At 36.1% G+C, this 14,646-nt stretch overlaps 1 protein-coding gene across 4 annotated transcripts in view; it reads left to right on the forward strand.

Annotated features, from left to right (window-relative positions):
* The window catches only part of NAALADL2 (N-acetylated alpha-linked acidic dipeptidase like 2), a 477,589-nt gene that overhangs the window by 351,968 nt on the left and 110,975 nt on the right, over positions 1–14,646 (forward strand). For all 4 annotated transcript variants that reach the window (XM_063339333.1, XM_063339332.1, XM_063339330.1 and 1 more), the window contains 2 exons: positions 9,119–9,211; positions 13,572–13,777. In XM_063339333.1, coding sequence (XP_063195403.1) covers positions 9,119–9,211; positions 13,572–13,777 — 299 coding nt within the window. The remainder of the gene's footprint in view (positions 1–9,118; positions 9,212–13,571; positions 13,778–14,646) is intronic.

Here is a 14,646-nt window from a genome sequence, read left to right on the forward strand (position 1 = left end):
TTTCCTCCACGTTTCATGGAGGAAAACGGTCATCATGATAAGAACAAAATACCTTGAGTAGAGCTAGATGTAATGAAAGAATGCATTCAGAGTATCTCTTCCGAGATGATGCCCTTAGCAAAGTCATACAGAGTGTAGCTTGAACAAACTCATTGCTGATGCGGGGAAGAAAAGAGAGAATAGAGTCTTCCAGCAAAGATGCTGTACAGTGTTTCAGTGAAGGAAGGAACACCTTCCAGATAATGTTCCAGATGGGGTGCATGTTTAAACTTTAATTCTGTCTTGATTTTTGTTTTGTACTGGTCTGTCTTTCACCAGAAAAAAATGCAGAAAAAATGGTATATTTTATTATAATGCCTGTTTAAATGAATTGATTTGAAGCAGTGGTCTTGGAAGGGGGAGACAAATTAAGTTAACCACTGTATGCTGTGATGAGAACAGTAAAAGCGAATTTTAAGGGCAACGATTGTACTATTGCATATGTGCTCTATCACTCGTTTATTGCTTTTGGAAAGTTACTCTGCAATAGGAATACAACACAAGAAGTCATAAAAAGGGTTGATTAATTTTATGGCTTGTGTTAGCATTTGTAGATATGCATACTAAAAAGAAAGGGCGAAGGACCTCATGCTTCATGGCTTAAGCTGTTGAGGTTAGGCAGGACTGTTGCTCTTCATCAATGGCTGATATTTTAAAGATGAGCTGATCTTCCCCACAACCAGCAGACAAAGACTATATAAACAGGAAAAGGTAATTTTGGAAGGAACAGGTGCTTAACCATTCCAGGTAGGATGCGTGAAGCTTGCTAGTGTTGTAGGAATTGTCAACAGCTGAAGCGCCTAAAGGAAAGCATGAATTTGGGCTGGCAAATGATACTTATTTTAGCAAGATAAAGGGCTGCACTGTCTGTTTCTCAGAAAGCTTTGTGTGGAGGCTGCAGGACAAAATCACCTAAAGGGCAGCTTATTCTGCTCTTTCTGTGACAGGTGTAGCATGTCTGTTTTGATTCCCTGAGAAGGCAGGAATTCTGTGGGGTGGAAAATTTCTGGAAAGAAAGAATATTCCAAGCTAGCAGTCTACTAAGAGCCAGTCCATGTCCGGCTTACTCTGGGTGAACGCAACAGCTTGTGTTTGATTTCATGTAAAGCTTCTGAACCGCAGTAATCCATGTGGGATTTTTTTAAAAAAATTCTTAATTTATTGCACAAGTAGGGTCTATAATAAGAAGCCTTGCGTAATTCTATAACGCATTATGATATATTTGCCTTGAAATACTGGTGAAACTGTAGATGTGCCGGAGCATACGGTGTGCTGAAGTGTTCAGTAGCAGCCTTAATGGAAGAGATAAGACTGGTCTCATGATAAGAAATCTTGTATAACTAGTTAATAATAGTAATAGCTAAAGAGAAAATGCTGAGCAGAGCAATGCATATGAGAACAGCGAAGGCTGAATTTGCAGTCTTCCTGTTGATTTGAAGAAGCTTAAGAGAGATTTCACTTCTGACGTAGAACTCATCACTTATCTGCCAAAAGAGGTGAATGAGCAATTCAGATGATTGGTTGGCTTAAAATTTGTTAGAATAAAATGATCATCATTCTCTCATCAGTATGTTTCAAAAAGCTGAACAGCAAATTCATCAGTAATGATTAAACATTTATATATAGTTTTCTCACATTGCCTCTTTTTTCCCTTAGCCTTGCAGTTTTCAAGAGACATAATGTGACAGAGAGAATGGGAGGATATGGAGAGAAACGTCTGAGATGTATCGAATAGTGAGAATTGAAGTTAGTTATTAGTTTTGTGTTAGTTGAAGTTAGCAATTAGATTTGCTTTTTGGTTAGTATTGTGCATTGTTGTTAATCCTCATTAATCTGAAATTCTGTGCTCCCATGAACTTTTTCCAAAAAAGGGGCAATTAGGAGGCATTTAAGAGTGGAGTTTTGGAGAGAAGCTGTACGCTTCTGAAGCTTTCTTTTTTTACATAATATTACTAGGACATTTGCTAGAACACTGTGAAGATTGCCGTAAAACTAAAGCACTCCTGTAAACATAAATGAAGAAAGTCCGGCTGTGTTGCAGTAAACTTTCTTTGCTGTTTGTTATCTGCCAGTTGGTAGCTTTCAGTCACGTGCAACTCATCCCTTTTCAGTGAATCTCTTGAGTATTTAAAATAATTCTGTCTAGTGGAATTTAATTTACAAAGTGTTCCTCACCACTAATGACCATATACGTTGATGTTAAATGGAAGTTTGGTAGCCTGGAAGTCTCATCGTCAAAACCACTAGAGATAGATATCTGATTTTTCTCTTTGCCTTTAAGTGTGAATTTTCATATTCATATGATTTGCATCTGAGAAGACAGAAAATGAGAAAGATCCAGGATTTCACTAGTGATCAGTCTCCAGCTGTCTGTGGCAGAAGGGCAGACCTGAGGATTTCATAGATCAACTTGCATGATTAAATAGCTTTCATTGTCATATGGTACATAAGGGAAAAGGTGCTATATTTTTCAGAGGATGAATGGAACCCCGAGGAATTTGAGTTCCCAGAGTTGTAAATAGGGAGATCCAAGGGATATTGTCTGAAAGGGTCTCAGCTGAGATCCTCTCTAGAATTTAGAAGAAACTAGATAACATGGTATATGAGGAAATGTGTTCACATGGCTAAGTAGACATTTAAATTAACAGGAAACAATAAGTAAAATAAAAATTGTTTTTAACAGTGAGAAGATAGAGATTGTCACCAACAGAGACAGATTTGTGCTGGGAAGTGTTCAAGTTATTCATAAATGGCTATGAGTAAAGGTCCTTCTCCCTCTTTCCTCTTCAGCCACAGAATATTGTGCATGCTAAAAATATACACGAGTCAAAAATTTACATGAGTTTAAAAATTCACTGAGGAAAAAAACAACCAAAAGAGTTTAAACACACACACAGACACCCCTTCACCTCTCCTCCTTGGCTAAGTAACTTTCGAGTCACTGGAGGGCACAATAATGTCTTAGGAAAGAATCACTGTACGTTCATCTTATTCTTATGTTCTTCTCCATGTACGTGTTGTTGGTCACTCTTGGAGATAAGGGCTGGATGGCCAGCTGGTCTGACCTAGCATGCCTGAGCAGTCTGACTCCAGTTACAGGAAGTATAATGCAAGCAGTTATGCACTGATCTCACTTAAAGGCTTCTAAGTTTCTTTAACCTACTGATATTTAAATCCAGCCCTATTTCTCTCTTTGTCTGGATCAACCAAGGTCACTCAGGGTGTATTTTCAGAAAATATCAGTACAGTTAGCATACACAGAAGGTGATCCCATTTCTTATGAGCTCTTAATGCCTTTTGCTATGAAGTAGGTGTAGTTATTTATATTTTCACTTAAAAAATAGTAAAACCAAAGTATGTATAGTTTGAGTAACTCAGTGATACCAAGCACTAGGTGAATAATACAGCCAGGTAGAGAAAGATCCCAGCATTCTGCTATAGCTAGTAAAATGACTCAGATCAAAATGCTTTTTAGGTAAAATCTTTTGATCTTTTGTAACCTTTTTTAGCCTACAGAATGCAGTTATTGATCAATAGTGAATAATGTTAATGACTGCAACGCAAAACTCAATTGCTGCAAACAAATCCACATCCTCCACCAGAAAAGCTGAGAGTGGAAGAGATAAGCAGAAGTGGCTGTTACTGGAAAGGTTTGTAGCAGAACACAAAGAAGAATTTTTGTAAGACTTTGGACATCTCTTTTGTACAATTCGACGTGTCAGATGGTCATTATACTGAGTTTTATAGTCAACTCTGATCATGTGAAATTTGAATAATGAATTATAAGAAAGGAAGAGTCCTTTAGTTTCCATGTTATATGATCATTGTCCAGGACAAATAAAGTTCTACGCCAAGTGCTGCCCTAGTGCAAATCAAGCCTGTTTAGTTTTTAGTTGGAAGAAGGGCATGAAAAGATAAAAGATACATATATCCTCCTATTAGGCTACAGCCTCGTGATGTTGTTAGATGTGTTTCTCCTTCGTAGCTTGCTACCTGTCCGAGAAAAGAAAGAGTACCATATTTCATAAACTCTGGCTGTGCCATCATACGCTATGATATCAATTAGCAAACAATCCCATCATTTCTAGGTATTTGCACTAGGCTAAACATAAATCCAAGAAAACAAATAGAGAAAGATGCCAGCATGTTGTGTGGCGGTGCATGTTACTGTGTCTGCCCACTTTGAATACGTTGTACATAACAGTAAAAATATAACGATGTTCTGCAGGTATTGCTTATTGGCATTTCAAAGAAGTATAGATGTGAAACAGGGAAGTCAGATGTAATACACATATACTGTATATTAAAACTTACAAACGTTTATACTAATAGTCTTGGATTATCTTTTTCCAATTGCTTTAAATTCTCTTTTTAAATAGCAGTTCGTGAAAAGAATGAAGCATAAACAGCGTGAAGCATTTTTTTTTATATATGTTCATTCTACTCCTACCTGAATCCCGAAACGTTTTTCTACCAGAAATGTAACTGATCAAGATATGTTTTCAGAATTCTGCTCTGTGCGTTACTTTCTGTGTGATGCTTTGGGTTTGATTGCTGTAAAGCAGGTAAAGAATCTCTCAAAAATAGTGTGTGATGATGAAATTCAACTATACAATATGAAGCATTCTCAAAATTCATAACTCTGATATTGAGTGTTACACATTTATTCTGTATTGCATTAAGCCATCCCACTTTATTCTAGATATCACTTATCTTCAAAAGCTTTTTGTCTGAATAGGTTTATTGTTGGATTCCATGTTGTAGATCAGAAAGTTCATTCATTAAGCTCTTCAGACCAAGATTGGGCTTGAGGACTCGGTGCCATTGAATATCCATTTATAAAGGAGAATATATTTTTAGTAGGCAACATAGTTGGTTAATCAGATAAAAATCTAGTAGGGAAAAAAACTGGGGATACTAGATTTCAGAGGCTGGATCTAGATGGTGTACTGCTTATATTAAAAACACTAAAGGCGTTTTGTTACAGGGATGTCTGTCTGGGAGTTTTGACATACTCCTGCACACATAATTTTATAATTCAACAATACCATACGTTGTCATAGATTCAGTATTGATTTCTGTGTATGCAATTTAATAGTGGTGTACCAGATTTTTTTCAGAGGTAATATATAAATTATAAAGTTTATATTATTTTTTAAGTTTATTTGCATTTGTAAGTATGTGAATTATGTTGCATATAGTATTTTTGGTATGTAAGTTATATTGTTACATAAATGCTTATGACGTTTACATTTCTTTGTTTAAAGTCCTCTGTTTAAACTTAATTGAAAACTGATTTAAAAAACTGATTTAAAATAAGATAAGGTTTTGCACTCAAATTGACATGATGAAATACTGAGAAATAACTAAAATATGTTTTTCACAGTCCAGTAAGATTTCAAAATCCCATTTACTAGGCGGTCTGATACGGCGGTAGTAGTAGTTTGGAATTTTACTCAGTTATTCTAGAAAATGTCAAATGAAAATAAAGCATTTGTTTCAAATTACAGCAAAATCTGCTGTTGCATATGTTTTAATGTATACTTATCATACTGGTGGTTTTAACAGGGTATTCCAAATATTACGTACCAGTCCATATTATTCTGTACAGTGTCACCAATAGAATATAAGAAATCTGTGACACACTTGATTATTGCTTATGTGTAAATAGCTTAAGGTGGTCCTACATTGAGTGAAGTTAGCTGTTACTGGGTCAGCATGTTCTCTGGTATTTGATACTACTTTAAAGCCTCAGGTCTCGGGGCAAATAACTTTATGAAAACTCTAGCTTTCATTATCAAAAAAAGTTATTAGCCTTCAGGGGCATCTATAAAGCTTGGTGTAGTGTGTGCTCCATAAGTCAGCGGTTGAGTTATTAGAGCCTAATGTAAGGTTTTGACTGATGGGAACTCTGTTGAATGCAATTTTATCCTGACTACCTGCGCTGAATTAGTGCCTCCGAAGCGGCCGTGGATTTTTGATGATGTTGGAAAGCTTTACTTTAATTGTAATTTCAAACCGGTGTATTTTTATTCAGTTGTGGTTTATGTTGATTTCAGCAGGAATTATATTCATGTTAAAAATTGGGTTACTTCAAGTTATTCAATACACCGTATTCCTGCAGTCTTCTCAAATAACTTCTGGTTTTATAATCCAAGAACTGTGTTATTGAAATGCATGAATTCAATTAGTACTTGATGCTTCTGTACTGAGTTAAACGTGCAGGTAGGGAAATTTTTGTATATGAGAAGCAAAATTCATGTCAAATTAGTCAATTTTCAAAGCTGAGTCCCTAATGAGGCTATTTAAAATCCAGTACTCAAAGGAATGCTTAGAAAACTGGCTGATTATAGGTGTTTAGTATGATGAGGATTCAAGAATTTAACCAACATGTTTGAAAATCAAACTTATACTCTATGTCGGTATATGCTTGGGATAAGGTTAAAAGCAATAAAAGACATAAAACGTAAATAATTTTTCAGGCTACAAGGGGTAGTTTTTGCACGTCTGATGTTCTAAAATCAATCAAAATGGAATGTAGGAATATATCAAAAAAGAAATAACCACGCATTTCTAAAAATAACTATGTAATTGTGTGTGAGAGGAGAAGGTAGTAATTTGGTATGAGACAATTTACGGATTTCAAGTCAAGAGATAAATAGATAAAAAATATTGACAATAAACATTTTTCTGTTCTATTTCAGAAGTAGCTTTTGCCTTACACAAACTCTGTTTCCCACATAATGTTAAGCTAAACTCTCCTCATAGTTTTCCAGAAAATACAGAAAAAAGAAAGTTGTCAAGATCTTTAAGCATTAGGAAGAGAGTTTTGTTGTCAGAACTGTTTAAAAGGGATTAAATTTCCCTTCTGTATACTCCAAAGAGTATTTTCAGCCTTTTCATCTGGTGCACTAAGCCTTTAAACCCAAGTCACTTTAAGCTGACGACTGTGATACATGACTATTAACTCGAGTATCTGATTCCAGAATATGTATATTGCTAGAAGTTATTTTTCTATTTCTTTATTGTGTGTTGAAGACTGGGTAGCTGATGTTGGTTAAAGTTCAGTCAGTTGTCTTCAAAAGGATTTATCCTCCTTTTGTGTGAAATGGGGCATAAACAAACATACATCTAAAGTGCTGTAGGGTTAGAAAAGGGAAGGAAATCAATTTTGGCTTGAAAGTCTTTATTAAGCAGGGTAAATTGGCTCTAGAATGGTTGTAGCTGAGAAACCACAGCAAGAAGTAACTTGCAATAGTATTAGGTAAAATTTAAACTGCTTAATCAACGTGGATGCCATGAGCTGTTTTCTCATCGTTTTAAAAGACCAAAAAAAGAGAACATAGTTGACATTATAGTGCTGGGAATCCTTTGGATTAATAGGGGTTTTTTAATAAAATATTTTTTTTAATTCTAGAATAATATCTGTAGACTTAAAGAACACAATTCATGACCACGTGGTGTTAACAAACCTTACAGTAACTTACATCAGAAGGGCAAAGTTAATCACCACTCAAACCCCAACGTATGCGTGATAGATCAAAATATCAAGTTGCTGTGATTGATTATTTTTAATTAACTACTCTTGACTCGCATTTTCTTTACTGTTGCATTCTAGCAAAACCAGAGTTGTCACGTAGAGGACGCATCTATTGATGATAGAGAAGGTTTTGTCTGAGTAAAAAGTAGAATAAATATTGCTAGTACATTATTTTAACAGCGAAGAAAGATCCTAGCAGTTGGCTTACTTTTTTTCAAATATCAACGAAGACTAGTGAATGAAAATATATTGGATTTTGTTTTAAGAGAATTTTGAAGTAAATTTACCAGATGAAGTACCAGCAAATGAACCTTGAAGAACAGTATTGTAGAGATGTATTGTTTTTATTTTTACATGTTGCAGTAAACTCCCCTCTTGCTTATTCCACATATCTCGGAAAACAAAGCCAGGAAACAAAGTGTTAGAAATACATCTGTGGGAGGATAATAGCTGGGAGATAGAGAGCAAAATGATCCATGGAATATTTTAATTTTGGTCTGTGACAGTTGGGATATGGACATTGAAGGAATTCTGTCTCAAAGATGCCTTTAAGACAGGTCTGAGGTGGGGTTGGTGCAGCATCTGGATGGAAGGAACCTCCCTGAAGGTCTGGGATGACCCAGTGGTTATTGTCAGACAGTTGCCAGCATTTAAGCTGGAGCAGTTCAAGATATTTTCACTTTTCTCAGGTAGAAGTTATGACCTTTCAGATGAGATGAATGTTAATACAGTCTATTATAATGCAAACAAAACATTTTAAAGGTATCAGCAGCTGCCTATAGTTGTTTTGTTTCCATTGCCACAAACTGCAGGAGTTCGAATGGTTATAATGTGTGTCCCACCCGGGGACAGAGGGAGTGACAGTAATTCTCAGCAAAGGACAGTTAATTTTTTTTAAGCTCTTTTAAATCAGATGTTTACTTTTCTCTGGCTTTATCCTATGTTAAAGTCTCAGCTGGCATAGCAATACTGGCACGTCCCTTATATACTGGGGGGTTGTGGAATTTTTCTGCCGTTGTATTTACACCATTTCCTCAGTTGATACCAGCTAAGCCAACAAAAGCTGTCTTCTCTTGGCATAAGTTCACAAGTATATCACCAAAGGCTATGCTGGCAAAGCGAGGAGTAATGCAGAGCTCTAGCTTTTCCCATCTGATTTAGCATAGGACAAAAACCTATAAAGATTAAGACAGATTTCCTTATCATTGAATTATGTAAATCCTACTCTTTTTAATTTTATTTTTTTTCTTTAGTATTCTGGCAGCATTTACAGGGTGAATTGAATGATCTTTTAACTCACAGAGTAGAGATCTCCTTTGAGATTCCAGCTTTGAATCCTACTGCTAAGATGGGAGTAAGAAAATAATGTAATATTTAATATTTTAATCTCTGGTTCCTATTCAAGTATCTTTATTTTTTCCTTTTTTTTTTTTACCTTTTTTTTTTAAATGTGATTTATATCTGCGGCCTGTAGATTTCTTAGATGGATAAACAATTTTAAAATTCTCCTTTTTTTTTTTTCTTTTTATCTTTTAACAGGCAAAAAAATAATTAGTCTGAGTATTCAGTCAATCACAACTTACAAGACCATTTCTAATGTTATTGGATATTTAAAAGGAACTGTATTTCCTGGTAAGTAGCCCTTTATCGTTTGCATCAGTTATTTGTTTCATGATGGCTGGGAGTCATCGCTGGGATCAGGATTCTGTTTTGCCAGATAATGCACTAATGCAGAGGAAGGAGAGCATCCTTGTTGTAGTCATTTTGCAGTTTGATTTATGGCAAAACAGAAGAGAATGAGCTCAAGGGGATACTGTAGTTACAGTAAGCATATTTTTACACAAGGAGGAATTACACGTAGACCATAGAGAGTATTAGTATTTTAAACCAAGTAACTGTGTTGGTGGTTTTAATTTCAGGATGTACTGTATTGCATGATTTGAATTAATATACTAGTTGTCTATGCAACTTTAGAAAAGGCTTTACTTTTTTTCTAATGTTAGCAAAATTTTGAGATAAATAAAACTCTGTGCTTTGAGTCCAGAACTTCCCTCATAATTCATGTCTCACTGAAACCAAGGTGTAGGGGAGCATAATCTGGCTTAGTTAAGAATCTAATATCAAATGTGATTATAGAATACAAAAATCTGTGACTAAGTTCATAATCACACTTGCTGCAGCCTTATTTTGTGTTAGAATCATGCCTTTAAGCTAGTTTTATACAAGTCTATGAATAATAATTACTCTTCTGTATGTTTAAGATTCTAAGCGCAACTGTGACGTAAACCACAAACCCCCTTCCTCCTTTGATGCTGTATGTAGATAATGTGATAATGAGGACAAGATCATTTGGGGTTTATTCTGTCTTCAACTGAATGCATCTAAAAGTTGGAGGGTTTCTGCAACATGAATGAACGCTGTTGCTGGTTACTTACACACTGCAAAGTCCAATTCCTAATGCACAGATGGAATCATCACCAAAACATCATCACATTTGCCTTGATAATACTCTTTTATTAGGTTCAGAAGAAAGGTCGCAAGTTTATCTATGGTCCCTTAGGAGGTGGGCTAGTCATTTTGTATTTTTGTCATGGAATGAAGGAGGTGGAGAAATTTTAAGTTTGTTCCTGCTAGTAAAATAACGACTCGGGTTTGTGTATGCTGAACGCTGTACTTTTCACCAGAACAATTTTTTTTAAACACCATAGAAGACAATTAGCACAGTGAATTTAATTTCCTTCAAGAATTTGAAGTTACTAGTCTACTGTTGCTGATGTTTTGCAAACAGCTGTCATGGAATTTGAAGGTAGAAACTGCCATGTTTAGACATATTGTCTACTGGATTGCGAAACAGAAGCAAGATAAATAATAAAAAGCATGCATCAGTTTCTGTTTAATGAATTCTTTATCTTCTCTATACCTGAATCTTTCATCTTATATTCTTAATAAGAAGCTACTTTTTAAAGGTACGACAGTATATGCTTACCTTTAAGAATTTAAGGATATATAATCAAGTGAAGCCTGTAGATGCCAACAGTTTGTCCTGTAAATGTCTCGCTGGGCCATAGCAGCTGGCTTCTAATGTAGACACAAGTGAAGCATTTGGATAACAAAATGAGTAACATTTTGTACAGAATCTATGTTAAACCTTCATTTGTTTCTCTGCTCTTCCTTCTTGATACTACAGCCATACCGTCGCAACTGATTTCAGTGTTTGATGCTTTCATGGAATTTATTGCCTGTTATTTTGATGGGGTTTTCCTAGTTTCAGACACCTGAAATATTCATCTTTATGTTTCCAGAAAGGCAGAAAGAAAGCAAAATTTATCTTTAGTGATTAATGAAGAACTGCAGAGCATAACGAAGGGTGGATTATTTTTTCCTCAAAGGCCTCCTAACACACGCAGATGAACACATCTATGTAATGGTGATCTTATTTGATCTGAGGAATAACAATGAGCATCAGAAATACCACTGAGATATTAAAAGACTTCGGAGCAGAGGAAATATGATAGTTGTTAGCCTTTTAGAACCTGAAAAACATAACACTGATTTTGTAGCTCTGTTGGACATGGTTGAAAACGGGATGTATGACGAGAGAAGACAGTGTAGAGTTGTTAATTTTAATGATAAATCCCTGTTGTCCAGCCCATCGCTACCTGAACGCTATCCCATCTTACCACTTTCTAAAGTATCTGGTGGATTTTTTTTCTCTCTCTCTAGTCCTTTCTTTCTCTTTTTTCTTACCATGCAGTCTCTTTCTCTGCATGCTTCAGCAAATGCTTATGAGAAAGGACAGCTGCTGCCTCTGTACACATGACCATCCTTTCTCCTGTGCTTTTCCTGTAGTCATTTGCTTCAGGGTGTTGCCTCTATTCGAGAGGGAGAGATGTGCAAAGATGAAGAATTTCACAGGAGGCACCAGCTGTTATGTTTTACCCCTGTTCATTCAGCTGGCATCTCCTACAGTAAGTTGCTGCTGGTAGCTTTCTCCTCCATCAAAATGATCAAAATGTCCTATACAATTTTACGTAAGGTCTCTTTCCGCTCCCCTTCACATACGCTGTTCACAGGCTGAGCAGAGATTATAATACGGGCAAGCACCGATCCTGTCGGATCACCCTGTGTTAGTGGCACTTCACGTGGCGACCTAGAAGCCTGTAAGGCCATTCGTTTCTGTTCCTAATTCCTGACACTGAGTTGAAGATCCTACAATTTTTCACTGTCAGTGCAATCTATAATTAAACATCTCACGATGTGGCACACAAGTTGCGAAATTATATGATTTAGGTTGCATTTTGTTACATTAAATCATTATGTACACTTAAATTTACATTTTTTATATCTACTTTTAGAAATTAATGTTCCTTTACAAACCCATACAAACCCCAAGCAGTTGACTGAAATGTTGTTTTATAGGTACGTAACAGATTCCCTTTTGTAAAACATTTTTGATTCCTTATGAAACAACATTGCCACGTACTTTGTTGAACAAAACTGGTAAAAGTCCAGTTTGATAATCAAAGTACGTGGGTGTTCAGTTAAAATTGTTGGTGTTCAGTTAAAATTGTTTCTAGGCAGCAGTCACTACAAAAATTGCTGAGGAGTAGATATTAATTTTATAAGCAACATAGGACGCGGGCATTTTGCCACCTATGTGTTGCTACATTCCAGTGTACTGATAACAGTGAAGAATGAATCCCCTTGGATAAAGAAACAATACTGTCAGAAAACCAAAACTTTTTGCACTTTTTGGAACCCAAAATGACCCCAAGAGGTTGTTGTGGATCTGGCATCACTTGATAACTGCTCTTCTGCTCTCTATCGGTATCCTGAAATATGGAAAGAACACCTTTAAAAGTCTAGATCTGGACCAGGAAGAGCCTTTACTAAATAGCAGAACACAACCGGTAAGCAGTCATTCACGGGCGTCGGTTGTGAATTCGTCTCACGCAGAAGGTCTAATAGTTTAATAAGTCATTCAGCATAACTCTGCTTAGACTTCTCGACATGCATCAGTCACACTAGTCATTCATGTTGTCTCATGCCACAGCATCCTTTTGGAATAAAATAAGGTTCTTTACACTTTTGAGTTAGTATTTAGATTATATCTTATGACTCGAGAGATGAAGATTTCGTTTAATTTCTCTGAAAAAAAATGTGGGTTTTTTTCTGGATAACCGTAGCCATGTTCTTTATTTCAGGTTGAAACTTCTTGCTTTTCATTTTATGAAATATTTTCTTCCGCCCTCATCAAAGTTGCTAGGTCTGACTTACCGTTTCTGTATCATTCATTATCTCTATTCCTCTGTCATGTTTCCTCTCTAAACCTGCAATCCAGGTCTTTTCAGTGTCTCCTTACATGGAAGTCTAAGTCCCGATATATAACCCTTCTGGTTACCAGCTTCTCAACTGCTGTTTCTGCAATGTCTTTTTTGAGATAGGGTGGGGAGCACTGAACACAGTCTTCCAGGTGAGGGAGTACTAATACTTTGTGTATTTTCTCTATGTTTCTCATTGTACTACCACACCTTTTGTTTTCTTTTTTTGAACGCTAATATGTATTCAAGATAGAGTTTCCTGGTTATTAATTTGTGTTTTTTCATAACACTCTAATGTGAGCATGGAATTTTATTAGATTATCTGTGTGACCAAGTCCTGGATTTAAAAATGGTATATTTTAGACTTACAAGAAGGGAGAGTAATAAGCAAACAATGAAGGCAAGGGCAGAGGGATTAAATTAGGAAAGTATGTACACATATTTACTTAGTAGTTTATTTTTAAGTAGGAGTCACAGTTTTATGTATTTATATTGTGTGATTGTCTTGCACATGATCATTTTTGTTGACAGCATTGTGTTGTATTAATGACATTGCAGACTACTAATACAGCTCATCTTTTAGGTTTTTGAAAATTCTTTTGATGCTAGTATCCAGAAGAAATAAGATTTTTCTGTCTGTTTGTTTTGGGGGTTTTTTTTCCACATTTCAGACCGATACATCGTCATTGGTAGCCATCACAACAGTTTGAATACTTACGGTGGACAAGAATGGGCTAGCAGCACTGCGATCATCACAGCATTTATACAAGCCTTGATGTTGAAGGTGAAGAGAGGCTGGAGACCTGACCGCACCATTGTTTTCTGCTCATGGGGAGGAACATCGTTTGGGAACATTGGTTCATATGAATGGGCAGAGGTAAAATAATTTTAGAAGGACTCGTTGCAACAATGTTTACTGCTGTTGAACGCATGAAAACAGTGTGAAATTACCACACAGAAATTTATGGTTCATTAAGTGGTCCGTGACATCTGTCTGTGTACATTCATGTACTCCATAGCAAATGCAGTGAAAATATCTATAGAGGCAGTTCTGTGGAACAGAGCATGTCTGATGATAAGACGGCACGTTGTTCCCATAGCTGTGAAGGTTGCATATACAGCACTTTGTGAGCCGATTCCCCTCCCTAATTCAGCAGAGGACTGTAAAAGAGGGCATTGCCAGGGTTTGGGGGGCTTACGAGGGGAAACATCAAAAAAGACCTAGGCCCAGGAGCAGCTTAGACAGCATTTTCTTCTTCTTAGGGATTCAAGAGTTACTAATTTTTAATTGATAGGCTTAGCATGCGGAGAACTGAATCAAGAGCATACTGAATGAAGAGAACTGTAACGTAAACTATAGTTTACGTTAATGACATAAACCTTTCAGTGTCTCAGTGGCTAGTGCTGATTCGCTTTTCATGTATTTGTGTTAAGGACTTAGATGCAATCTGACACAGACAATTCCTTGGGCTCTTGTTTTCAACAGAATAGAAATCATCTTATTGAAATAAAATACTTCATCGGGGTATTGTTGATCATATATGATTACAGTAGACTTCAGCCGATAAATTAAAGGAATAGCTAGCAGAGGTTCAGGGCTGCTGAGTTAAAACATTAGATAAAATGAAGAGTTAATTGTTTTTTATCATGCATGAGGAGCGGCTAGCTCTCATTGAAGTTTCATACTTCCAACATGATTATTCTTCAAAAACAAGATGGGGTGAAAAAATCAAATTGAAAAGATCC

The sequence above is a fragment of the Chroicocephalus ridibundus genome, chromosome 6 (genome assembly GCF_963924245.1).
Source record: "Chroicocephalus ridibundus chromosome 6, bChrRid1.1, whole genome shotgun sequence".
NCBI lineage: Eukaryota > Metazoa > Chordata > Aves > Charadriiformes > Laridae > Chroicocephalus > Chroicocephalus ridibundus.